This window comes from Diplotaxodon limnothrissa, linkage group LG9 (genome assembly GCF_057381915.1).
Source record: "Diplotaxodon limnothrissa isolate DT_005_m linkage group LG9, D_limnothrissa_male_GT1.1, whole genome shotgun sequence".
NCBI classification, from domain to species: domain Eukaryota; kingdom Metazoa; phylum Chordata; class Actinopteri; order Cichliformes; family Cichlidae; genus Diplotaxodon; species Diplotaxodon limnothrissa.
This window is the reverse complement of record NC_140604.1, coordinates 19,044,106-19,070,319: the sequence shown is the minus strand read 5'-3', so window position 1 is coordinate 19,070,319 and position 26,214 is coordinate 19,044,106. Positions and strand designations below refer to the sequence as shown.

Genomic DNA, 26,214 nt, shown 5'->3' with positions numbered 1-26,214 from the left:
CTAACTTGTATATTTACTGGTAACACAATGACTGTGTTTTTACAGTATTTACAGCTATGTATGCAAATATATATACAATATGGAAGTATGATAACAGCATGACAAAGCAAACTGTAATAGTCTTTTTGAGCCCAACGTTTTCAAATGCTTTTCAAAACTGAACTTTTTTTCAAAGGTTAACTCGTTTTTGTCTTGGAAGCTGTTCAGAAAAAGGATGAATGACTAAAAGGGGAAATCTACAGAGAACTCCACTAGCTTCATCTTTGAGAAAAGGCTGATTAAGTTGTTGGCTGTGCAGGCATAGTTCATTCTGTATTTATAGTCCACAAGTTCTCTGTTCAGGCTACTGGTCTGCATGCTTCTTCCTCATGGCTAGCATCAGTTCTGACATGAAGTCTCCACCTCCTCCGCCTCCTTGCGTTGGTGCAGTCCTCTTTGGTGGAGCCGGAGGAACCTTCTTCAATGACCCAGAGGTCCTCACAGCTGGTCTTAGGGTGGCGACAGGAGCAGCAGGTGGTGGTGGAGGAGGTGGTGGTGGTGGTGGTGGAGCCCCAGAAGCTACAAACACTGGGTCAGGTGGAGGTGGTGGCAAAGACACTGGATCTGGTGGTGGCGGGGGCAGAGAGTGGTCCACGCCACCAAAACTAGGAGGTGGTGGTGGCAGTGAATTAAAGCCAGTAGCTGGAGGAGGTGGTGGAAGAAAGTCTGGCGGAGCCTCTAAGTGGTCGTCAGTGGGTGGAGGTGGTGGTGGAGGAGGGAGATTGTCCATATCAAGTGGAGGTGGAGGGAAGTTGTTTGGTTGATTCCGCTTTGGGGGGGTGGGTTTTGAGGCAGTCTTGGCAGCCATGGGAGGAGGAGGAGGAGGGAGCACTGGGTCTGGGGGTGGTGGGGGGAGGACCTCGGCTAATGGTGGTGGTGGTGGTGGAGCTGGATTCTGATAAGTTAGAATAAAATTGAATGATATAAGATTGACAGGAAGGGAAAAGATTCTTAAACAAAAGAAGAGGAGAGGGCTTGTACTGGATAAATGGTGTTGATGGCATTATGGGAAATGTAGGAGCTAGCTTCAGTTTGTCCTATGCATGGTTTGTTTTTATAGACTAAACTATAAAAACAGTCACAATAACGGCTAACCAATGCTTCCCTTCTGATGAAGTGCTGTTTACCTGAGAAATAGGTCCTGGCTGCGGCTTGGTAGCATGACCGTTGGCCTGGTTTGGTGATTTAGCTGGAAGAGGAAGAGAAACACTCAAGTGAACTTTCAGTACAAGTGAAAAAGTGTGTGCTAATATCACTGCATCAGATCAATGAAACAATCAGTGAAGGAGAAATTGCATGTCATGCTACCTTTGACTGTGGGTGAGGGCGTTGATTGATTGGAGCTCGATGGAGTGCTGCGGTTCGTCCACACAGAGTTAGAAGCCTTTATCTCTGCTGTTTTAAAGTTTTCATACAGCGATGCCCCGTACTTGAAGAAAAAGAAAAAGACAACCCGATTTTGTATCTTTGCTTAAGGAAAAACTGTATTTTGTACAGTTTTCATATTTACCTTTGCAATCCGTATTCCAGTCACCCAAAGGTTCATGGTCCAAATATCATCACAGCAGAGGTACTTTATGTACTGAGACTCTTTCTGGATCTGAGGATGCTGCAGAGGCAAAGCCACATACGTTTATACGTTTTTGATCAGCCAATCAAAAACACCACATGGAAAAAACATTGGGCCACACCTTTTAATCTTTGATTCCTTGTGTTTTCAGTCCCATCACCACAGGTGTATAAAATCAAGCACCTAACTGTGCAATCTGCTTTACAAACATTTGTGAAGGATGTTTTTTCTCTACTAAAGAGCTCACTGAATTTGAATGATGAATTTGGATGTTCCAACAGGATGCCACCATTGCAACAAATTCGTTTCTGAAATATCTTCCATTCTCAATATTACACGATCAGCTGTAAGTTATGTTATTACAAACTGTAGTGTTTAGAAACTGTAGCAAGACCACATAATATTACAGAGCTCCTTTAGCATTAGCACAAAAACTGTGGACCAGAGGCTTTCATGGCTCCTGTAGATGTTATGTATATGTGGCAAGTGATCAGCCGGATTGCATCAATCCCACCTTCTAAATTAAACTCGCGATGTCCAAAGAAATGTTTTTTAACAACAAATTTAACAACTGAAAATAACAACCCATAGCCAATTAGGACTTATTTTACCATTAAATATAAGGTCTTTCATGTCATTCATTAAATTTCTTCTCTCCTGTATATTCCACCATTGGCTGTAAATGGGATTATTGCAAACTGCAAACAAGGAATATCAGCAGTTCAGCCACAAAGTGTCAAACCACATAAAGTTCACTGATTGCTGAGGCACATAGTTTGTACAAGTGGCCAAGGCTCTGGTGACTCAGTAAGTGCAGAGCTCCAGATCTCCTCTGACATTAACATCAGCACAAAAACTGCGCACCAGGAGCTTAACGGTATGGATTTCCATGGCTGAACAGCTGGTGTAACTCAGTAAGTGGTCCAGTTCCTTCGTGTCCATTCTGGCAGATTGATCAGGATTTAAAATGATTGTAAGTTGAAACCCTGAACAGTTTTATGCACATGCAGGGTCTCATCTTCTCATAAAAGCATTAATAATTTATGAGTCTTCATGACTGTTTTCATGCTCAGATGTACAGATTTTAAAGAGTTCAAGAAATTAGCTTGAAGTTTCCATGATAATTTATGTCCTAAAAACCCAACTGCACAAATCTGCTTCATTACAGGAACCCTATCTTAATTAAATATATTGACAGTCACTTATATTAAATGCGCACTAAGCTAGTTTTGAGGCAACGACAGGCTAAACCTGCTACACTGTGACCTACTTGTTGCTATTGTTTACTTTCTCCTCGATATTACAGAGAGCCATAAGGGGGCAGCGTGGGTCTAGAAGCAGATCGTTTGGTGCAAGTCAAATAAATAATAAATATATATATTCACTTCCTGTTTTGTGGGATATTTCTGTTTGCAGGTGTGAACAGAAACCAGTCCTCCGATGGATCATGTAATTCAATATTATTGCGACTAGTGAGAAGGCTGATGTTCGTTTTGCTTTTGTTGTTGCTTCCATGCAAGAAGATATCCACATATGCCAACTTTATGACCATAAACACTTACTGTAACATTAATTCCCCCAGTCTATTGTTTCCCTCCCTGAAGCCGAAGTTAAATTACCTTGTAATGACACAATATGAGTTATAGAAGCTTGGTTATTCATAATGGGGGTGGTATTAGAGATCACCTCCGGCTGCTCCTCTGAATATTTAACAGCAAATTGATGAGGCTAAATTGTTCTGTTGTCGTCCTTGAATTGCAGCAGTTTTTTGTCAGCTCATAAACGCCACCTCATCAATCTGTCAAAATGCTAATTTAACATTCTGGCAGCTAAGAACAGCTTCAGCTATTACTGTATTTACTTTGTAAGTTTAACTTTAAGGTAAGGAGGCCAGTTTAAACCTGGCTGGAGTTCTGAAAGGTAATTTTCTGTTTGCCCTTGCAGCAGCGCCTTATTCCCTTCAACCCAAGCCTCGAGTATTTTGTCTTTCACTTGAAGCTAATTCAGTTTCTTTGCTTCTCTAAGCTCTTTTTGCTCTGCTCCTCAACATCTAGTCTAATGGGATCTGCTGATTCTAGTGTTTCCCAGACAAGATAGGGGAAAAGAAAAAAGCAGACTTTCACATCCCTTTAACACTGACCAGCAAACCATCTAATTCTTGCTTTTGCGTCCGTCAGCATTTTTTACCCTTAAATGATTACTGTAAGTACCTCAAACTACTGCCACTATTACACTTTAAAATCACTCTTAAATAGACAAAAAGTACTTTTGTGTAAATGATTACAAGAAGTAGGAAGTTTCTTAAAATTCTTGCCACTTTTGAGACTAAATAGGACAAAACGGTGCTGTTTCACTTCTTTAAATCGAAGTATTAATTGCTTTTGAAAATTTCCAGCCATGCAGGCAGCTGCAGGGCTTGCCACGCTCACCACTTTGGTTAGCATCTTTTAAATAGTGCAGCACTTAGTGTAGCACACAGTGTGAAGGAAGTTGCAGCTTCTGCGTTTATCTGGTCCACAATGAAAGGGCGTGTGGCGTGTGGCTTTGAAGCGAGCTGAATTGATATGCAGCCTTACCTTCAGCACAAAGCAAAAGTCAGTTGGAGCTTTGTATTTGCTCTTAAAGTCTTTGCCGTAGTAGACGTTTACGTTGTCGAACTGGACGAAGCAGACGAGGTCACGGGACGACTGAAAGGGAACAAAAGACGATTGTTCGGTTTGGGTTTTTTCTTTTTTGCCATTTACCTGTTTCTGTGCCAACTAAATTCAATATCTACCCTACAGATGCAGTAGCAGGGTATAATGTGATGCATAAATGGTTATTTGGGAGCAGGAGCTGCCAAAAGATCTGAGATATGTGGCAAGTACACTGCAGGTATCAGAGGGGGAGTAATAACCCCAGTTATATCCAGCGGTGCATAACACAAAAGTGGGGTTAATAAAGCTGAAAGACTCTTAACAGTCCCTTGGAAAGATGAAAAAACTTGATATTACACTTCATTAGGGTTTCAGTTGACATAGCAAAAATATCTCTGTATCTGTGGGATTTTCATCTTTCACCACTTCTGTTCAGCATGTCTGAGGCCGGCTGAATCAGAGCATTAGCAGTTGGACGTGTGTTTTCTCTCTTGCATTCTCCTTTTGACTCCTGACCTTGGTCTTCCCTTTGGGCACATAATAAATTCCCGAGGCCCTCAGCTGGAAGAGCCGCTGCTTCCAGGACTTCTTTCCGTCTTCTCTAAGATGCAGCACCCCCTCGAGATCAGGCACGATGATGGAAGTCCCGCAGAAGTTCTCCTGCAGAGATGAGGAGGGGATGAAAGGGTAAGTTACTAATAGGAAAAAGTCACCTTATGGATGATGTTACACCTATAGGTTGTATGTGAGTGTGTTTTACCTGTATTAATAACTCTTTGTCCTTATCTTTCATATCTCTGAGAGTTGTCTTATCCTTCTTCCACAGATAAAAGTTCTGCAGGAACAAAACAAAGTGCTTGAATTATTGCTTTAGGGACGGGCATGTTGGTTTATTGGTTAGGCCACCTCTTTGTAAAACAACTTAAACTGGACCTATTAGACTTATTTACAGCTCAGTTCTTTTCTTCTTGGAATCATATGAAGAAGGTTTGCATGAATAACAATTCAGAAAAAAGCTTATTTATCTCACTGGGCCTTGATGCAGCTTGTCGGTTCATCCTCTGTCTGAAACGAGCAGTTTTAGCTCCTCTACCTTCAAGGTTTTAAGGGTTAAGGAATTAAACTAAAGGATATCATTCTCTAAAAGAGCAGAAGAAGTCATATAACCTTTAAAAAACAAAAAACATCGGGGTCTCAATCCCTTTTGTCTCTGTATGAGTGAAATACTTTGGCGTCATATCATAGTCCGAGCCAGTATGTTTTCATTGTGAGGAAAAGCCCAGAGGGAAAATCTATTTGGTAGTTCATGTCAAAAGCTCAAATAGTAAATGAATAAGGACATACTGTATGAAAGAGATCTGTCTTTTGTTGGAAGACATGGAAGACATGATGGAATACTTTAAAAACGAGAAAATCTTCGCTGGTTTTCCAACCCAGCTGTTTGCCTCTGCCAACAGACCGAATCCATTAAATACTGTAAGATATTAAAGGGTCTCATTGTATCACAAACATGCCAAGATCTCCTTTTTTTTGCCTGAAGCTGTTTCGCTTGATATACTGCAGTGTGGACATAAACGTAAGAGGTCGTGCCGCAAGGACGAAAAGACATTGCATAATTGAGAAGGTGAAAACAACCAGACGGCGCAGAGCTGAAACAACGTGCAGATAGATTTGCACAAATTCAGTCCAAGAATAAGGAGCCACACCACATCTCACCCAATGGATGTGTGAGATCCCACACGAACGCTGCTTATTATCAGTGTTCATTTATAGAGGTTCATATAGTTTTATAAAAGAGAAACTATTGAAGTAGACCAACCTGTGGGTTTTTGAAAACCTCATATTTCTCTGGTCTCTCTTGGAAGAGTACTTTGTTCTCGCTGTCCCTTGTCCACGCTGAGAGTGGGTCCACAAGGTTCTCGTGGTCTTCAAACGCCCGTTCTGCCAAAAGAAAAGAATAGATGTATAACTTATTAGTCTGGCACATTCATAGTGAAATATTGCTGGAGAAGAGTCATTTTGATGTACTGTTTTTTTAATGAGATGACAGATTCTTCACATAGTTTAGCTTTTGAAATTCCACCATGCAAAGTCACACCAGGGGAATGAAGAGGCTTGAACTGGAGAATATTAAGGTACCAAAGGGCCAGAGCGACTTTAAGCCAGACCTGAGTGAGTCTCTCAAGCGTATGACACACATATTGCTATTTATAGTCTCTATTCTGATATGTTATTTGTCTACTTCCTAAAAAACTGTAGTTCAATATCTTGTTACACATATGTCCACAGTATCAAGTATCAAGCTAAAGTAAAGAAAAAGAAACCTTCTAATTAAGTGTTTAAAAGCCATGATTTTAATGCTGGAGCTTATCCATGTGGTGCTTCATCTTACTTAATTTTAGCTTTATTTAATATATCACTAAAATTTATACCTGCTGTCACTGGACAACAGTGGAAATAAAGAATATTATTACCCTGTGAAATGTCAAGAAAGGCTCACATCTAAATGGATGTGATTAGATGACTGGTGAGGACAAAAGTCCATTATTTTTAAAAAAAATTGTATTGTGAGATTAGTATTTTTTTGCTTTGAACCTTCATCGGGGTCCGTTTTAAATTCAACGGAAGGAAACAAGTAGTTCTCTTTTTGTTTCTAACACAGTCATCATTTGCAAAGCTAAAGCAGCCTGAGGTTCAAAGAGCAATACGTTTCTTTTCCTGCTCTGAAAAATAAAAAAAAAACAAAAACAGCTTCTGTATTTTATTTTTTGCTAATATATTTAGCTATACATGCATAGCAGCCTCTGCAAGTTCCTCCTTGGTCTTCCCCATGCTTTTAGGAACTGTAGAGTAACCTCCCACTTTTGCATTTTAAAACTAAAATGACAGAAAGCAGTCCAAGGTCTTCAGAGCCGGAGGTGAAAAGCACGCTGAAGGAATTTATTTTTTATTCCCTTGTTCTCAGATGCTGGTCCTTTCATGCAACATGTGGTGGTTCTGAATGTCAGATATTATTAGCACATTTAAGTAAAGCACTATTTCTTTCTATCTCTGCAGTAAATCCAGCTGATCTCTCTTCAATCAGCCATGAGATATAGTTTGGCTCAGCCACTTTGGAAGATTAAACTGTCTCCAGTTTACTTTCTCGGTGCACTATTGTTCAAACCAGAAAGCACGCCAGACTTTATCTTTGTGCCATGAAGCAAGTCAAAACAAATGCTTCGCCGCAGTAGATCACTCCATCGCGAAATCTTTAAATCAGCTGCACTTGCTTCAAAGTCAGTCGCACAGCTTTACAATTGTCTATTTCAAATGAGCTGAATTAATGGAGGACCCAATAAAATCCAACCTCCAGCATTTGCTGGCAGGACTTTAAATGGTACTAAACCTCCAAAACACATTAAGAGCTTTTTCCTTCTCCTCCTCCTTCTCCTCCTTTTTCCTCCTTTGCCCACCCACATGCCTGGTGCTGTAGATCTCCATCATATACTGGCCCTTTGAATGTAGTTTAGCCCTGGTCTCAAATTATGGGTTACCAGCTGAGGCAGAGGTAGGCATTAAATAAATTGCTGCCAGGGTTCCAGACTAGTTTGACTATTACAATCATTAAATGGATGGTGTGACTTTGCTTGCTGGAGTGAGTTATTAGGAGTAAAAGTCCCTTTGAACTGCATTAACCACATGGTGCTTTTCAGTAGTGTGCATGGCGAGCACATGGGTGAATGTATGACAGCGGAGATTTTCTGGAAAGCTGGTGTTGCTCGTTGAGCTCTGTGGGTGTTTATTGGGCATGATTTGCTTTGACGTTTTGCTGAAGAAGATTAAAGGTCAGCTGCAGTGTTAGTAATGTTCAAGGGTTTAAAAATGAATTAACTGTTTCCATTTTGGAGCTGTTTTTCTGTGCAGTTAGCCAAAGGTGACACAAAATCCCAAACACTCATGTGCCTGTGAGTCAAATGGCGCACACAGAGGAATTCTTGCATGGCTGGCACACTATAGATAGCAGTCTGTGTGTCAGACGACTAATTTAAGCCAAGAACTATGATTTGGTTAGTGCTGACCAAAGGGAAAAACGCACATCGGCTCTTATTTTTTGCACCAGCAGCACAGATATGTCATCTTTATCATGAGGTGCAAATAGAAGTGGGAATATAAATCAAAATGAAGGAAGAGGAATTTAACTTGAAATTGAGATTAAAAACATTACTAAACCCTGCAGTTCCTCTAATGGCCATTTGCGGCTTGCTTTAAAAGAAGAAGACACACATAAATCCCCCTCCTTGTACACATAAAAAACTTTCTAGTTGATTCAGGGTGTCTGGAATATCTTTCCGAAGCCATGTCTCTCTCATTATCATGATGTAGTGTGCTGACAGCCAAAAAGCTAATGCTGAAGCTCAGAATGGAGAGGCTAAATCCAGTGGCTGATGTAATATGCCCAAATTTACAGTTGAAATACATGCCTTGTATAAAAATCGAACAAACAACAACAAAAACTCTGTATTGTACTGTATTAACTGTACAAAGGCTTGACGTTTGCATTGTTTGCTTCAAATAAGAGGTTGGTGATAACATTAGCATAGCTGCTATCTACATGCTAGGTATCATTTCATCTAATTTGTTACTTTAAGAGCATTTGTGTATACCGGTAATTATTTGAGAAATAATATGGCTTGTTGTGAATTTAATTTCCTCCATTCAAGAATTGTTTTTCAGAGTTGTTGAGAGTGATATGTTAGTACTTTATTACTTTCTCTATATGACACTTATAACTAAATTGCAGGTTCAGTCAAGCTAGTTAGCTTTAGCTGATACCTTTAGCACTCCACCTTCACTTGTAAATGTCATGACTGGTAGTTTAGCTCACTGGGTTTCCACATTTGTCTAATCTTCCCTGTTTTATCTAACAAAGGCAAAAATGTCCGAAAAATTATTTAAAAATTATTGTGAAAAAGACAATCTAGACAATCTAGTCTAAACCAATAGGTGATGTCACAGTGGTTTTGTCCATCTTTTATGTACAGTATGATATATATATGAGAGTGCTTTGTTGATTTATTCCATCCGTACCAAGAGTAAAGTCTTAGTTGAAGATTTTATTTTTATTTTACATGTATTATACCCTTTAACAGACACATTCTTTGATAGGAAAACGTTTTTAAAACAAGTGTTATGAAAAAAAACCTAATGATATATATCCCAATCTGATAAAGTTTATTATTCTGTACCATTGTCCTCTCATGTTGTCAAAAGCGTGTATTTATCCTCTGTTGAAAACAGTCATTAACAATTTATGATTTTTCTGTTTCTGAGTAATATTTTCTACACACCACAGTCCCCAGCAAAATAATATATTATTAAAGTTATATAATTATGATGAATGTCTAAAGATGTAAACTGCAGTGGATTAACATGTTCTTATTCTTCATCTTCAAATTTAAAATAAGAAATTGAATAATTCAACGCTTAGCCATTAATTTTGTGCGTCACAACAGCATATAAAATTTCTTTAAAGCAAAATAATAACGACTCATATTTTATTGCTCACAAAAGTTAATGGTTTTACCACCAGTATTTGATTAAAACTGCTTCAGGATGAAATAAAACAAATCTCTGTGTATGATATAGAAAAATGGCTATTTAAAAACACCAATTATCTCTGTTAAAATCTGATAAAGTGGTAAGAAAACACAAAAAGCAGATGGTACCACCAATGGAGGTGCAGCCCAGCAGCCGAAGTAAATATAGCACAGACAGCTCAGACGGAGGCCTGAGATCATAAGGCTTCTATTTCCGCATGACAGGGAGGATGACTGACAGTGTCCGATACAGCAAATTAAACCCACCTGTCTACACTCCTCGTGTGAGTGTAAGCAAGAGAGCGACAGAGAATATACATATAAAGGAGAGGAGGAGGGCAAGAAAGAGATGGATGGGAGTAAGATCAGTGTTTCATTGTGAGCTCGGTGCAGTTTGGCTGCCACCGTGCCAATAAAAACACAGTCCATCATCTCGACCAGGATGAAATATCCCACCTTGTACAGTGAGTGTATATTTTTGTGTGTGAGTGTGTTTGAGACAGTTTGACAGTTCATATAAAAACACACTGAAGTCTGGCGTTGTTAACACAGTAATATACCACCACTGTGTTTTTCTGGTTTTGTTGATATATTTGCTGCTCAGCTATTGCTTATTGCCGCGGCGTTTCTGCACTAAATTACCCAGATGTCACTTGTCGGTGAAGCGGTGTCAGCACAACTTTGACATCTTTCTCTGTATTTTCTGCCAATGTCATTTAGGTAGTTACTCATTCGTGCGATCAAGTTCTTTGATTTATTCCAAACTGCTCCTCGAATCGCAAACGTCTTTTTCTTTGCACTGAAAGATTTCTTATTTTCCCCTGAAAACACTTAACCTGTCTGCGGGTTTTTAAAACAGCAAATATCTTATGAAATAACTACATATTGAATCATAGTGCAATGGTGCCTTAAAATCATTTTCCATAAAGGTTCCATCAATACTGCAGCTGCATTTCCCATCAGACTCACTGCAGCATTTTTAAAGGTACATATAGTATATATTTCTACTAACGGACACTGTGTCACTTACCACAGCTATGCTGATGACACACAGCTTTATACAGTACAGTCTCCTAGAAATATGTGACTGAGCTATTCTGCATATAGTGCCTGTAACTTTTGTTCAGTTCAACTTAGACTTACCATTAATTAACAGTGACTGAGATTTGAACTTCAGACTCCTTACAGGGTTCCTTCCTTTCTGACGCTTGTAATAACCAAAATTTACAAAACTGACATAACTTTTCAGTCATTATGAATAAAAATCAGTGACTTGGCCCATAAACTCATTCAGAGAACATTTTAAAGGTCAAGACTATAGAGTTTTTTGGTGTGACATTATGCTCACATTGATCAAGAACTGTCTCCTGTATTGACCATGATACAACCACCAGTCTGTTACCCCTGACCAGTTAGTGAGTGGCTGTTGGAGGTTGCTGGCTGATAAAATTGGTCACTAAAAACCTCCTCATGATTGCTATAGTTGCCATGGCTGTCCATAGTTTGCATGTAAGACACTGACTTGTCGAGCAGTAGTAAAATAAAAATTTAAAGTGTAACAGAAACCAGAAATGGAGAATCACCTTCAAGATAAAAGCTAAACTGTCAACACATTTCAAATTGCACGACGGTTTCTGTTTCTGGTTCACTAATGCTCAGCGGTTACTTAGCAAGTGTTTCCAGACAAGATGGTGTCTTGATGCAACCACAGCAATTTGTTACTGACCAAACCAGTCAGGAGCATTTTTTGTCAAACGGTCAGGGAATATGTATCTTTTTCTAGCAACCGATGGTTGTCAGATAATTTCAGACCGGTCATCAGACTAAGTCATTTGACCCTAAAAGAAGTTAACACCATCAACATATCACTGTATAGCATCTACTCTATGGTAGCTTACATGCTATATTATGGTAACTCACCAAGCTGCAGTTCTGGGTTGGTCTCACATATGCTCCAGTTCACATTGCAGTCACAATGAGACTTCTCAAACATGTTGTCCAGAACTTCCCTGACATTCTGTCGCTCATCGACCATCAGCGTCTTGGAGCTGCCATCATTCATTAGTACCTTCACCACCAACTGTCAAACAGAAAAACACAGCTTTTTAAATTTTTTTTTTTTTTTTTACCACACAAGCACAAAAAATATCATTCCAGTATATAAAAGTGATGTTTTCTGGTGTTCTTGACACAACTTTAGATTTTAAAAATTCTATTTTTATGGCAAACTGGATTAGCTTACCTTAGCTTGCCAAAGCAAAAGAGTTAAAGCTCATTTTTACTGTATACTTCTTGTAATCTTTGGACAAACAAGCACATTCTTCGTCTTGTGTACAGAACTGCATTCACAGTATTCATAGAAAGCCATTTACAGTATAGATTAGCATTAACTAGATTTAGCCAGCATCTTTTAATCTAACTCCCAGCAAGAAACAGAGCAAAAGGTTTAAGTTTAAGGTTTTCAACATGTTGGACAGCAGCAGGTGTAAGACATTAAATCCAGCCTTTATGCACATGCAGCTTGTTTGTTTGCCAGTTTAATTACAGGATATGCACAGTAAATGGATGTTTCTGTCTCCTAACGTTAGCTTTACTGGAAGACTTCGAGCATCAGCACTTCTGTCTTCTGATTCGAGCTTTGCTGTAATTTCTTCTTTATTGTCTTTTTGCAGTCTTAGCACCTCACTCAGAGTGTTGGATGAGATTAATTTTGCCCCAGAGCAAAGCATTTTCCCCCCTGCAGGCTCATGTGGTTTCACAATTCCTCTCATCTGGTAAGAAATCCTGCTTTGGAAAAGCTGAGGAGTTTCACAGCACTAAGGTCAGCCAGTTGCTTGCTTTTTGTCATAAAAATGGGGGTTTCAGAGATGTTATCACAAAAGGATTTAGAGCTTCAGGTCACAAGTCACTCAGTTTCACCCTCCCTTGAAAAACAGTTGGGTTTTGACATGTGGTTGAATGAACTATCGCTGGAAATTTAATTTTCCTCCTAGCACTTCCTCTCCCCAAGATGCTATCTTATAAAAAATATCCCCAAACATGCTAAGAAACCAGTGGGCTTATCTGAAACTTGTGGTCCTCTGACCACTTTCTGCTGAAATTCCTGGAAGTGCACCTGGCACTTCTGTATCTCTTCTATGAACCCAGAGACACACATCCATATGAAAGTGGCCCGTGTTTCCTCAGCTTCCACACGCACACATGGCTTTTTAGAAAAAGTTCCTTTTTAGTTTTCACTTCTAAGAATTTGTAACTACCATCTTAACAGGGAACTAGGTCACTGCGAAGAGCCAAATCACGAGTAAAAGAGTAAAACTTGGCAGTCGTATCAGTCACAGTCATCTATGATAAAAGAATGGCATGCCATCATGCGTGAAACTAGTTTGGTTTTGTGTAAAAATTGCTGCTCTGGAAGTGTAGCTTTGCATGCAAGAACACATGTCTGAGCTTTTGAATGCTGCTTTGAAGATGAGAAAGTGTCCACATATCACCCCCAAACAGGAAACCACGCTGTCCTGCGGGATGTTGGCTGGATGAAAGTAACCATCCATTACTGTGATTGATGGCTCTTCCAAAAGAGAAAAAAGGAAAGGAAACCCATGCTATGTTTGACCATTAACTCTTTTACAGTAATGTTCAGGTAGCTGTAATTCTATACGTCTCTACTCTTGCCAGTGGACGTCAGCTCAGAGGGCAAAACAAGAAGTCGGTGTTTGCTTGTCTTACCTTTTTAACTTTAGCTTCCTTTAGTTTCTCAAGAGCGAGTTTGATTTTGTCTGCCTTCATCTGCGCCTCGATCTCCTCCTGAATAAGATGTGCACAGGGATGAGATGGTACATGGTCGTCAACTTTTTTTTTTTTTTTTAGAAAAGTACAATGTAAGCACCAAAAAGAAAATTAACAAACTTCACAATCATAAAGAAAATGTGTTAATTCACTTTTTAACAGACTGACGACCTATTTAGGGTGTATCCTGCTATAATCTGGTATTTGTTCGACAATATACAATTTCAAGGAAAACAGTTTTTAATTTAAAATAAAGGTTGCCAAAAATTCCTTTCTTATCATATAAAGTGAGTCACAACAAAAAATATTGCAGTTTTGTAACAAAAAAAAAAGAAAGAAAAAGAAAAAAGGAAAGCATGAGACATCTCTGTGAGTCATTTTTAAATTTTTAACGGGGCTAATGATGAGGAGGGGGATATTGTACATCAAAGGTGTAAAACACAAAGTTCCCAGCAGACAACTCTTACTTAATTGCATTATGTAGTATTACTCCATATAATGACACTCTATGGGGTGTTCTGAGGTTAACAACATGTGTAGGTTAATGAGATTACTGCAGTTCACTTGAACTAGGAGCAACCTCAGTGACGCACTCTCAAGGTGTGATTCAATGTGAAAATGACCCACTAGATCATTTATGAATACTGTTATGACTTATAGCTCATTTTACTGTAAGGCAGAACGTAACATCTGTGCGAATAAGAGCATGTAAAGTATATCTTCACCTTTAAATGAAGCAAAGCTCAACACTAGTACACCAGTACCACCACTGGAAGCTCAGAAAATGGAGCTTTCTATTATTATCTACTGCTGTAAAACTGTTTACTTTAACAAAACCACAATCTCTTCCAAACACTAGTCAAGTGTTTGGGGGCTGAGCCTATCATCCCACCTAGGTCCTACTTTCAAGTGGAACCACTCCTATGTGTAGCCTCAGGTGTGTTTACATGTGTGGATTCAGGCCTTAGAAACAATACACAACGTGATTGTTTGGTTAGAGACCTTTGTGACTCATTAGTGACCGACTCAAAGTCTTTTTCCATAGAACCAGTTCCAGTCAGCTCTATAGCTCTCATCATTATACATCATTTAGGAGGTTTATGTTGCATAAAGCTGTATACAGATCCAATGATTAGGGTTAACTTTTCTGGCTGCTGTTTGTGGCTTCATATTTCACTGTGCAAAGACAGTCGTATCTGTGTCAAAAAGAAAGTAATGACACGTACTTCTAGTTTGCAGAAAGGGTCCCAAGGGCGAGTCAGAAGATCAAACTCTAGCAAGTCTATCTCTGTGATGTAGCACTTCAACATTTTTCAAGAGGTGTAATGTCTTGTTTTCACTTCATCCCCTCCTGTGTGGGTGTTGAAATCTCCATGCAAGACTTCCATCTCGGACATTAAATCCTACCTGCTAGATCTCAATTAACTGTTTTCTCCAGATGCAATCACCCGTGAAAATCCTGACTGACTGCAACTTTAATGAACTCGTCCACGTCTACCTTACAGTGACGCACTCGCTGCCTCAGCACAGCTGGTGTTTTTACCTCAGACAGATGAGGTAACAACCTCTGCTAAAGCAATAAGCTCCCGTCTACCTCCCCCCCCCCTCCCCCCCTCCAAAACTGTCACATCTTACCTCCCTTACTCCAAGCCCAACCTTTGCTATCGATCCTGTTACACTTTTCTCATTGCCGTATGTGTTTGATCTGTTCCAGACAGACCCTCGGCTGTTTCGCCTCACACGTCTCTGTAACTGTAACAGATGCCTCCATCCAGGAACGACTTTGCTATGATCTCACCGTTAAGAGCAATACCACTCTTCCAGGTTTCACAAAAACATACAAAACTCATCTTAAATTTATGTGCTAGAAACTGGTGATGTTTTTGTTGTAAAACTGTCTTGTCATGCATGGCTTATAAAGTATTTACTCATGGTAAACCAAGACATGCGCAAATAAAAGAAAGATTGTGACGTTGTTGATTCGTTCTACCAGGAGCTCAACAAACGGTTCTTCCTTCTGACCTGTGGCACTGCCCTCGAAACTAGCTCTCTCAAGCCTTGATTAATGCTCTGGTTTAAACTTGCAGAATTGCTGCATGTGGGCTCACTCACCGTTGTGGGCTTTGCACCAGAAGGAGGTGGAGGTGCTAAAGAGGAGGCAGCAGAAGGGACAGGAGTGCTAACATTGCTGCTTCTGCTTCCTGCAGATGACGGTGAAATGTGCGATGGGGCAGGTTCGATGCTCAGGCCCTTGGGCGGTGGTGGGAAGTCTGGTTGAGACGCTGACGGTGCCTTCAAGCATTCTATCTCTGTTGCCAATTTCTCTTCCGTTGCATTGAGGTCAGCCATCAAATCGGCCATGAGTGCGTCCAAGTCATTGCCCTCCAGTTCATGAAGGGACTCTGGTGAAGCAGAAACATTTTGTCAGGAAGTAACTCAATAGAGAATATTGTTGGATAGAATTTCCTTTTGTTCCTTTTTCAAAGTAATTTGCCTTTTTTCCCTAATTATGAAGAACTTTCCTTTTTTGAACAAGTTCCCCTTTCAGTTATGTTTTATTAAACAAAGTCAATGAAAGGAGTTCTTTCATTTTATTCCTCATTCATGTTCCCAATATTGCTCCACTGAGGAATCAAGTTTCAGAATTCAGTAGAGGAAGCAACAGTTTCGTCTGCATGCAAATTTTAGTTTTGCTTTTTGTAGGCTGTCCTGTATTTAGATTCCTCAAAGCATTATTAAGTTAACACATTTATAAAGAAAAGTAACTGTATGTTATAGACCAGTCAAAAATAATTTGCCTTTGCTGATTTGGAGCGAGTGCAACCTGGATTACTTTATTTTGGCTTAAAGTTACTTCTATGAAAAGAGTCCAGCTCTGAGGCCATTCTCACTTAACTAATGTGTGTGACTGTGGCTTTTCAAGGTAAGGGTTGCAGCTCTGGAGAACTGCTCATCACAGGAAACCAAAGACAATAAATAAATCTTACTATAATAATTGTATTGTTAGTAATTGAGTGTTGAGCTCTGTATGACCATTTATTATTTATGTATCTCCCCCTAATAACTAGGCCAGTCTGCATAAACATCATCCCACACAGAGCAATTATAGCATCTAGTCTGATGTTGCGTTTACAATTACAATTGCATTAACGGTCGCTAAAGTTTGCATTCGAGACAGAATTTTGTTCGACTCACTGCTAACTACAGATACCATTATTTGAAAAATAATGGCATGTACTTATTCAACTATCTTTGTGGGATCATGTGAGGATCAAACTGATAACATATCAAAATTTCTTTGACCAACCCCCTTTTTTTCCGAGTATTTTTTACACCTCTGCCTAAGGATTAAAACATTTCAGGAGGCCCCTGACCCCTTATCTTATCTAATCTTGTCTTGTCTTGTCTTATCTTAATATAGAAATACGTTAAGGTTAGATTAAAACTTATGCACATTGTTTTGATGGTTAAATTTGTAGCCAAATACATATGTGTGTTGATGGTGAGATTGAACCCTACACACAGAGTGGAGCAGGCAACTTTTAGCAACCCTTTAGCGCAAATGTGAAAGCACCTTATTTAATCTACCTCTCACTCTGTGCTGCACGTACTCTGGTCCCCAGTAATACATTTGCTAAGTTTAAAGTGGATGGCATTAACAGTTTGCACTCGTGCATTTGGGCACAGCCTTACTGAGCTGCAAGAGCGCATGTAGATTATAGTCTTTTATAAAACATAGCCATTTGTTGTGATTGATAGTTTATTTATATCAAGGACATTTTCCATTTGCAAAGCCCTTCAAGGCAGGCATTTGTTATAAAGTGCTGCACAGCCTATCAACTCACTCTAACAAGATTTAATGGCATTTACAATGAACGAAGAAAAAGGGAAAGTTAAATGCTAACACCAGCTGATATTGTAACCTTGTTCTAACATTATTGCAGCTTATTTTTTTTTAGCTTATTAAAGCCAGAGGCAAACAGTGAGTAATTAGACTTTAATCTGTGCCCTCAGTTGCCAGGAAGTGCACCTTTTCTATTTTTTATTTTGTGTATTTCCATGCTACTTCTTGTTAATTTGAGCAAGCACACGACACATCCCACCCTTGCACAACTCGGGTGTTGACACTGCACAAAAGCTCAACGCCCAGCTCTTTGTAGTGTTTCCACACATAATGTCAAAATGTGAAGTCACCATTCAGGTCAGTGAAGCCGATGGAGTAGTTGACTTCCTTCTTTGTGTTGGAGAGAGCTTCAGGGGGCACTGTTTCCTCTCCAAGACTCTGAGACAAAGAATGAAGAAAGCAGTGTGGTTGTAAGAACGCAAATACAATTTCTGCACAGCCAAAATACTTCCCCACCCCCCACCGCAGAGGAGCACACTTTCATGTTTGAGCGCTCTGAAACCAAACTGTTCTAAAGCATTATGTCAGAGGACAGAGTTGTATTTTTTTTCTTTTGGGGGGCAAGAGTGAGAGTGTACCCACTGCATGAACAACATGACACCCCATCTTGGAAGAACTGAGATGGAAAACATTAAAGTGATCAATGGGGTTTTTTACTAAGAGGGAGAAAAAAAAGGCGTAATCTTTACTCGGTTGGGTTTTGCCATTTAACCCACCCTTCCAGAAAATGGTGGTATTTATGGTTCTTACATGACCACAAAGTGTGTTTCGTTTCAGTCACGAACATCTCAGTTAAGGATGGTGGGTTTTTGTTACTTTGTCATCTTCTCTGAAGAAGAAAAGTATCTCTAAGTCCTTAGGCGAGATAATTAATCACGGGCAGCTTGAACAAAAAAATTTATTTTTGTCTATGTGCTGCATGAACATTGAGATTTATGCCTTTCATTAACAGAAAATGTGGTAGTGGCACAAGCTCCTCTGCTACTTTTTATTGGTATCATATTAAATCCTGTCATGTTTAATACATTCTATACAACATAATTTAAATATATTTAAATTTAAATGGAGAAAAAGAGATGAAAACGTGACACCCGCTTATTTCAGATATTGGAAACTGGAGGAAAAAAGAAGCAGAAAAATGTATCTTCAGGGTGCGCCTGGGTACGCGTCATCCACTCATTCTTTCCTCTTTCAGTTCTTGGTTTTGTCTTTGTTTTATTTTGTTGTCACAGCTACAACTTGTCTAGCTGGCAATCGTGGCTCAAGAGTTGGGCGTTCATCTTGTAATCGGAAGGTTGCCGGTTCAAGCCCCGGCTCTGACAGTCTTGGTCGTTGTGTCCTTGGGCAAGACACTTCACCCTAACCCTACTGGTGGTGGTCAGAGGGCCCGGTGGTGCCAGTGTCCAGCAGCCTCGCCTCTGTCAGTGCGCCCCAGGGCGGCTGTGGCTACAATGTAGCTTGCCATCACCTGTGTGTGTGACTGGGTGGATGATTGTGTACAGTGTAAAGCGCTTTGGGGTCCTTAGGACCAAGTAAAGCGCTATACAAATACAGACCATTTACCATTTGTAAATTGCTATACACACCAGAACGGACAGGAGCTATCACATTATTCATCCACTGAAAATTACCTACATATTCAATGTTTGTGTTTTGAAAAGATGGCTCTAAGGGTATTTTGTGCTATAAAGCAACAAGAATAGAATAAGTATATAGAACAATATATAGGCAAACAATGGCTGGTAAGTCACCTGGGTGAGGAGGTCCATCTCCCCCAGCATGGCGCTGAACATGGCGTCAATGTCGTCCATCTGGTGAAAGAATCAATAGAATAATCAGATATAGAAATTATCATTATTTTCAATGTGAAAAAATATAATATTTATAATATGTATTAATGAGCTGCACTGAATAATGAAGATGAAACAGACGGTATGTCCATTTGCATGGTTAAAGGCAAGTGCAGGCAGTGAGTGCTGATACAGTGCTGCTACTTTGCTGTGAAGTATTTGCAGATGTAATACGTTTCCCCAGGTTACGCTATATTGCGAAACATGTCCAACCCAGACTTGAAGGAACAAAGTGTGTATGCATAACTGCAGGCAGTCATTATTTGCCATAACATGTTGTCTCTTGTTGGAGCAAGTGAGTGAAGCAGCGAGTAAATATTATGTTGCCTTTTTTGTCATATTCAGAGTTGACTTTTTTATGCTGTGTCCTTTAGTAATCTGGATTTTGAAATCATGCTTCGTGTTGTATGATCAGTGTTTGTTTGAATCATTATACGAAGAAGAAGAAAAAACTGCATGCAACATTATGATGCCTAAGGAAAGTGGAAGAGCATAAAGTATGCAAGCTTCCACAATGTGCTTAGCTCGAAATTGCTCTTAACTGCTGATCAAGTTTCAAAATGGACTCATACATCAGGCTGGTACAGATTTATATACATCCCCCATTGTGGATGGATGAAGCAAAATGTCAGGATAATGAAGGTTATGTTTTTCATTTTAAGCAGAGTAACAGCCCGAGGAGCCACCGTGGTCACTGTGCCTTTTTTGAAAACCACTCCGAAAGCCTCGCTTGAGATTTACATTCGTAATTATGCACAGTAGGCCGTCTCCCCTGCACGTATTATTTGAAGCCTCTTTTCTCAAAGCAAATGTTATGATGGTCTGGAATGTGCAGTCAAAACAGAGTCCCTGTTTCCATATGCTGGTACGTGAGTGGTACCACAGAAACACTGAAGGTGTCAGTGGGAGTTCATCCAGTTAAAGTGGTGCTAATGGTAGCTTACTTTATATTGCTTACATGTGGGCTCTCCTAATTCTTCTGCTTCTAGTATAGCATGTTTCTGATAATGACCACTGTACTGCAAATGAAGTGCAGCCGATAAATCAATGAATTATAGAACCATCTTTTCTAATCTAATAACTTTATGACTTTATCAGTCTCTCATTGATAAAGATGCAACTTTGGCTCACTCTTCTTTACATCAATGCTTCAGTTCTTTGAGTTTGAAGACACTCATTTATGCACCGCTCTCTTAAGATCTCGCATTTCCATCGACTTGAGGTCTGGACTTTGACTGGGTCTTTGCAACACCTTGATTCTTTTCTTTTGCAGCCATTCTGTTGTAGATTTGGTGCTGTGCTCTGGATCTTTGTCCTATTTCAAGGCAAAATTCGAGCCAAGCTTCATGTGTGAGACAGATGGCCTCACACACTCGATCATATTTCTGTATACAGAGTGGTTTGTTCAGATGCAAATTTTCTAAACTAAACAGTGCTGCCATGCTGTTTTTAAATAGAACATGCTTTCTCCTGGAAACCCATGCAAACAAGTCTTCTGCTAACTTATGCTAACTGACATGCTAACTGAGGTAGAGTTTGAGGTGTAGCTCTTTTTGGAGTTTCTCTGAGTATTGCATGATCTGACCTCAGGGTGATGGTTTCCTGGGAAGATTATTCAAACGATCCCCTTGTGAATAATCTTTCTCACTGTAGATTGATGGACTTCAGAGTGTGTGGAAACGGCCTTGTAACCTTTCACAAACTAAAGGACAATTAAACAACTGCTTCTTTAAGATGACCGTTGATGTCTTTTTTCCCTTGGCATTGCATTAACACAAACCTGAAGAGTTCAGATCTGCTTTTGTAGACATGCTCCTACTTGCTCATGATCAGTTAATCAAATGCATTTGGTTAGCAGCACCTGGCTGCTACTTCTTAAGAGGATAGTGGTAGTGGCCTACTTTTCACATGACTGCAAATATATTATTACTAAAGGCTTGTTAACATAAGGTATGAGTGGGTAACTGCTGAAGCTGTCACTACTAAATTAATTCATTAGAGGAGTTTCATGACCAGTAAACCATCCGGATTCACTGGTTCCACCTTCTCACCTTCTACTGACCTGAATGCTACAAAATAACAAGTAAACATTTGCTTGTGCCTGGTTGTATTACCAGAAAGACTGCATTAAAATTAATCACCGATTTCCATGACTTTTACTACGTATCTACTGAAGAGATTGAAGGGAAAGATATAAATATTCTTGTTTAACATGCAGACTATGCAGTTATTAATGAATTAGAATGAGTCTGAATCTTTAGTGCATTTAGCACCATCATCAGGTCAAAAGATCTCACTGGTCAGAACTTGTACATTTGTGAAACAATATAAAAGAAGAATATGACACTCAGCTGCAGTTAATGCTTTCAGCCAGATCTTATCCTTCTATCATTCTGAGATAGAGTGACGATGACAAACACATCCAGCTTATCTAAACATCTCAATGTGAGTCAATGTGAAAAAAACAGCTCCACTTTGCATAATGTTTTATGCAGATTATTCAATATTGTAATCTGACGTCACAACAATGTCAGCATGGCGCAGCACAGTTACTGAGTAACACCTGATTCACTGTTAATATGTTCAAAGTAAAAGCAATAAAATAAGTGCGACCTTTTTTTAAAAACAACACTTTTTAAATCAAGACATTTTACCAGCTAACCCGAGTGTTGCTGGCTTACTCATTTTGACGGACTGTGATTAAACTGCATGAATATAAGCTTCGGTTTGCCTCAGGTCAGTTATAAATTGCTGGGGTTAGTCTCAAGTTTGGTGTGGTTAAACTGATTAAGAAACCGATGCGCTGTACTCACTGTGTCTAAGCCACACCTCATATTGCAAGAATGCTTAGCATCAAAGAGCTACCCTATTATTGTGTTTTTTCAGCCTCTGTATGAGTCTTTAGAGGGTGACTAAGCATGACAACGTGTATGAGTCTGTTATGTAATGCATTTTCTTCTTATTTCTGACTGGTTTTGTGAATTAAGTACTAATTAAAAGCGTTTCACTGGGTGTGCAAGAGGAAGGGTGGGGGTAGCTGCAACCTCTTTTGTTAAATCAGCCCCAATCTAATTGGTTTAACTCATGCAGTGAGATTCTCTGCACAGATGTTTGCATTGCTATCTTCTAGTCTTTATTTTTTCTCTGCTGCGTGGTAGCGTCCATTAGAGAGGAAAATATTGGGCGATGCTGCAGAGTTTAACTCCCTGCTTTCACTCGTCACAGAGTCTGGAATGTGTTTAATGACATTTAGATCCAACATGAAAAAAATAAATTGCTGGAATTTAATTAAAAGACACAGGGGTACATCTCTCATTGACACTGTGTAGGAGACAAGAGTGACTGATTGTGTTCCAGGAAAGAGTTTATACAGGATCAATACTGTTTGAAACATCTAACAGATGCTGCGTGTTGGAAGCTCACAAGAAACTGTTAATCTTCTGGTGTCATATATCAAATCGCACGGTTCATAAACTGAAACGCCTCTGCGCACTGATAGAATTTGTTTGTGCACCATAATTTCCATGTGACGTACATATGTGGGGCTCACTGCTATAGCACGTGAGCGCAATCCTCCACCTTTTACACAAACGGTTTACCCCCAGGAGGAAGTGGTAACTGGTAAACTTCCTGGAACTTGCAATGTTGAAATGGTATCGGAAATGGTGACACAAGCAGCTGCCTGCAAATTTCATGGTACTGCTTCCTCAGTTCTCATTATGTCACTTTTTTTCACCTATACGTGGTCGGCGTGAGACGTTTCGAGTAAAAGAACGCACCATCTCTGAACGTCTGGTGCTACTTTTTGTTAGTAGTTTTAAAGTCACTGGAAGAGAAGTTTAGTCAGTCAATCAGATTTTGCTGAGAGGCTGTGTTTTGACGCCAAATGCATGAAATGAACCGCTCCCAGATTAGCGAGGAGAAGTGAGAAGGAACAGACCGTGAAAACAAGACAGCTTCTGCTGGTGAAAACAAATCGACCCAATTTTAACACACTCCCTCCTCAGTGTCTTAGATGTGTGCATTAGTGGAGTAATATCTCAGACACAATGTGAAGAATGGACTTTTTCTGTGCTATTTGTAGGTGTGATCCTGCAGCTGATACACAGATAAAGGTGTTAACCTCAGAGTCATTGCAGCACCACTAGTGTGATTATGGGTGGACTAATTAGTTTTACTCAAACGTGACCTAAAGGACGGGGGATTCTGAAGCTTGAAGGTATCCTAGATTTGGTCAAAGATGACCAAATCCACCTTTGAAATTTTACTTTTTTTTTTGAGAGAAACTAATGAATATAATGTACTCTAACTTTTCAAGCTTTAGGGGATGAGTTTGGTGTACTTTGGCAGAGCTTACCTAGTTACAGTAGCTGTTTGTGAATTTGAAAACAAGCAATTTGTCAAATACAATGTTGACAGGTTGTGAAATATACCCAACTTCAGCATCTACTTTACTACAAATGGAAACATAATGAATAAAGTTAGTGTTGCATTAAATTAAATGAGGGTTTAAAACATAACGTTTTGCAACCAGAGGAGTCGCCCCCTGGTGGCTACTAGAACAAATGCGTTTTAGATCTGGAAGCTACACTGATTATTTCTACAATCTGTGGAGTTGTATAAATTGGCTGTTCACAGAAAACACAATAAATCCTACATTTGACCAAATAGTCAATAATACCTCACAAGGAAACGACCATGATTAAAGCACCGTTTAAAATCAGACTTTTAAAGGATTCTTAAAGAAATCTGGCCAAAGATTTTATCATCAGTAACCGGAAAAAATTGCAAACTTGAAAGCTGAAGACCAGAACAGCTAAACTATTCAAAGTCACCCCAGTGTCCCTTTTATGAATGAGTAATAGCTCTACAAAGAAACCAAACTAATAACACCAGGAATTTTTCCTCTGCAAGCTCTGTAGCTTTTTGTGCCTTTCAATATATCAATTTACCGCAACAGAGTTCATGTTTGTGAACTTCTAGTCACATTTTCACACTTTCAATTCACAAAACTGTGCCACTGTCTCTTCACACTTTTCACTATTTTATTGTCAGACAAAAGGCATTTGTGACCTATCGGCGTTCTTAAATGTTATTGTTGGGCGTCAAATGAGCGCATTGTGAAAAGCGGCAACTGTACTGTTGTACTTTTTATAATAAAAAACAGCAAATCTAAAAGCACCTTATAGCTTATAGCCTCTAGAAAACCCCCTCCCCCAATAATCTCAAATACATATCTCAGCCTTTTACATGCCACACATATGTAGCTCCAGGGTAGAAAATCAAAAGCAGACATCAACTCCAGTGTTTACCATAACATACAGAAACTCTCCCTCGTATGATCGGATCATATTTCTGTGCTAGGCTCTTAAGCAGATGTGTTTACAAGACTTGATGTGCTCTTTTTGCAAAGTAGGCAAATTAGAGGTTGAGCAGCAGGCACAAACCACTGAAGAGTATGAAAATGAATCAGAACCCTAATGTTTGCTGAAGCAGGTTTCAAATCAGACTCAAACCTACTGCACTCAGTACCCTTAATAAAATTTCTTGCTTAACATCTCTTAGAAAAAGCAAACACCCCCTTGACCAAAAGCCTTTTAATCCATCGCTCTGAAAGCAATGCGTTCAGTTAAACTCATAACAAATTCACTTCATATTTTTGTGACATGATTTAAAACCAAAAATGCCACAAGCCAAATATACAAAATGTTCCTGTCATCAACAACAAACTGACAGCACTATTAACTTTAATATAAGAGGCCGGCCCTATTAGTTTCATGTGGTTATTGAGTCATGCAGCACTATGAGACGATAGCGGGGTCCACCCAGTTGGAAAGATATGAACTTACATTCTTTTTACCAAATTAAAACATGGTAAAAAAAATCTTCTAAAAAGAGTTTTCTTTAATTTCTCGTACTATTAAATTCAAAACCTTTTGAGAGTTTTTATCAGAGCGCGCTGTAACTCACAAAGTTTGACAGGATGTCTAAGATTCTCATCTACAACATATCTGTACATAACGTCCTCAAGCTAAATTATTCTGCTGTAGCTGAATATACATATATTACAAACAAATCTCTCATTTGTTTTTTATTTTGTTTTGTTTTTCAGCACAACAGCCACCACAATCCTCACTTGTAATGTGCTCAGACATCAACGAACAATGTTCTCGCTCTGCGTTCAGAGGAAAGCAGCTTCGGTTGTTACCGTTATATCCAAAGGCACAACATCCAAACAGAGATGAAACTCACCTTTTTAAAATGTGTTAATCCTTTGCTTCGCCACTAAGTTTCAAGATAACAGCTTCATGGACATCAGCTCCACTTCGAAAGACGATTCCCTAATTAAGCTCGGCACCAAAAATTAAAGTCATATGCAGGCAGATTTTGGGTGTGCGAGCAGATTGAAGATTGCATTTGTCTGACTGTTGGCTTCTTCCTGCTTAACGCGGAAGTTCAGGTCTAGACCTGTCATTGCATTCCTGCTACAGAGTTCAGCACTTTCACAACACTTTGTCTGGGCAGCGTTGATCCATCCTCTCCTTAACAGTGCTCCTTATCGGCACTGTACTGTAACTGTGCCAACGGGGACAGAGAGGGAGAAATCATAAATGTGTTGTGGCTTCTCACAAAGACTTCGAGGGTGACTGACAGCCACTCGAGCAGATTGGGACGTTTTTTTTTTATTGAAAGAAAAAAGAAATGCCTCAGTTGGATCGAGAGAAAGGCTGAATCAGCGGGAGGAATGTGACGGGTCTTGGTTAATAATTCACCTCGCTGAAACTGATTTACAGCAAGTCTGTAGACAGGAGTGGCACGCTGTAGTGGTGAAAGACACTTCAGCTGGGCT

General features: G+C 39.5%; 1 protein-coding gene across 1 annotated transcript; it reads right to left on the bottom strand.

Annotated features, from left to right (window-relative positions):
• Window positions 1-343: 343 nt before the first annotated feature.
• apbb1ip (amyloid beta (A4) precursor protein-binding, family B, member 1 interacting protein) lies at window positions 344-25,768 on the bottom strand. The gene is made up of 14 exons (XM_085362075.1): window positions 25,617-25,768; window positions 19,266-19,325; window positions 17,805-17,892; window positions 15,723-16,012; window positions 13,551-13,628; window positions 11,745-11,904; window positions 6,065-6,186; window positions 5,006-5,080; window positions 4,762-4,905; window positions 4,186-4,296; window positions 1,550-1,648; window positions 1,348-1,468; window positions 1,167-1,228; window positions 344-934 (listed from the first exon to the last, which is right to left on the bottom strand). The coding sequence occupies exons 2-14, from the start codon at window positions 19,323-19,325 to the stop codon at window positions 344-346; spliced, it is 2,001 nt and encodes a 666-aa protein (XP_085218201.1). The 5' UTR covers window positions 25,617-25,768.
• Between the last annotated feature and the right edge of the window lie 446 nt (window positions 25,769-26,214).

Excerpts from the sequence above, each read along its gene's own strand:
- apbb1ip (XM_085362075.1), bottom strand. The coding sequence starts at position 19,325 with ATGGACGACATTGACGCCATGTTCAGCGCCATGCTGGGGGAGATGGAC. Across the intron at positions 6,187-11,744 it reads CAACCCAGAACTGCAGCTTG|AACGGGCGTTTGAAGACCAC; the intron begins GTGAGTTACCAT and ends TTCTTTTGGCAG. Across the intron at positions 1,649-4,185 it reads ACTTTTGCTTTGTGCTGAAG|CATCCTCAGATCCAGAAAGA; the intron begins GTAAGGCTGCAT and ends TTGCCTCTGCAG.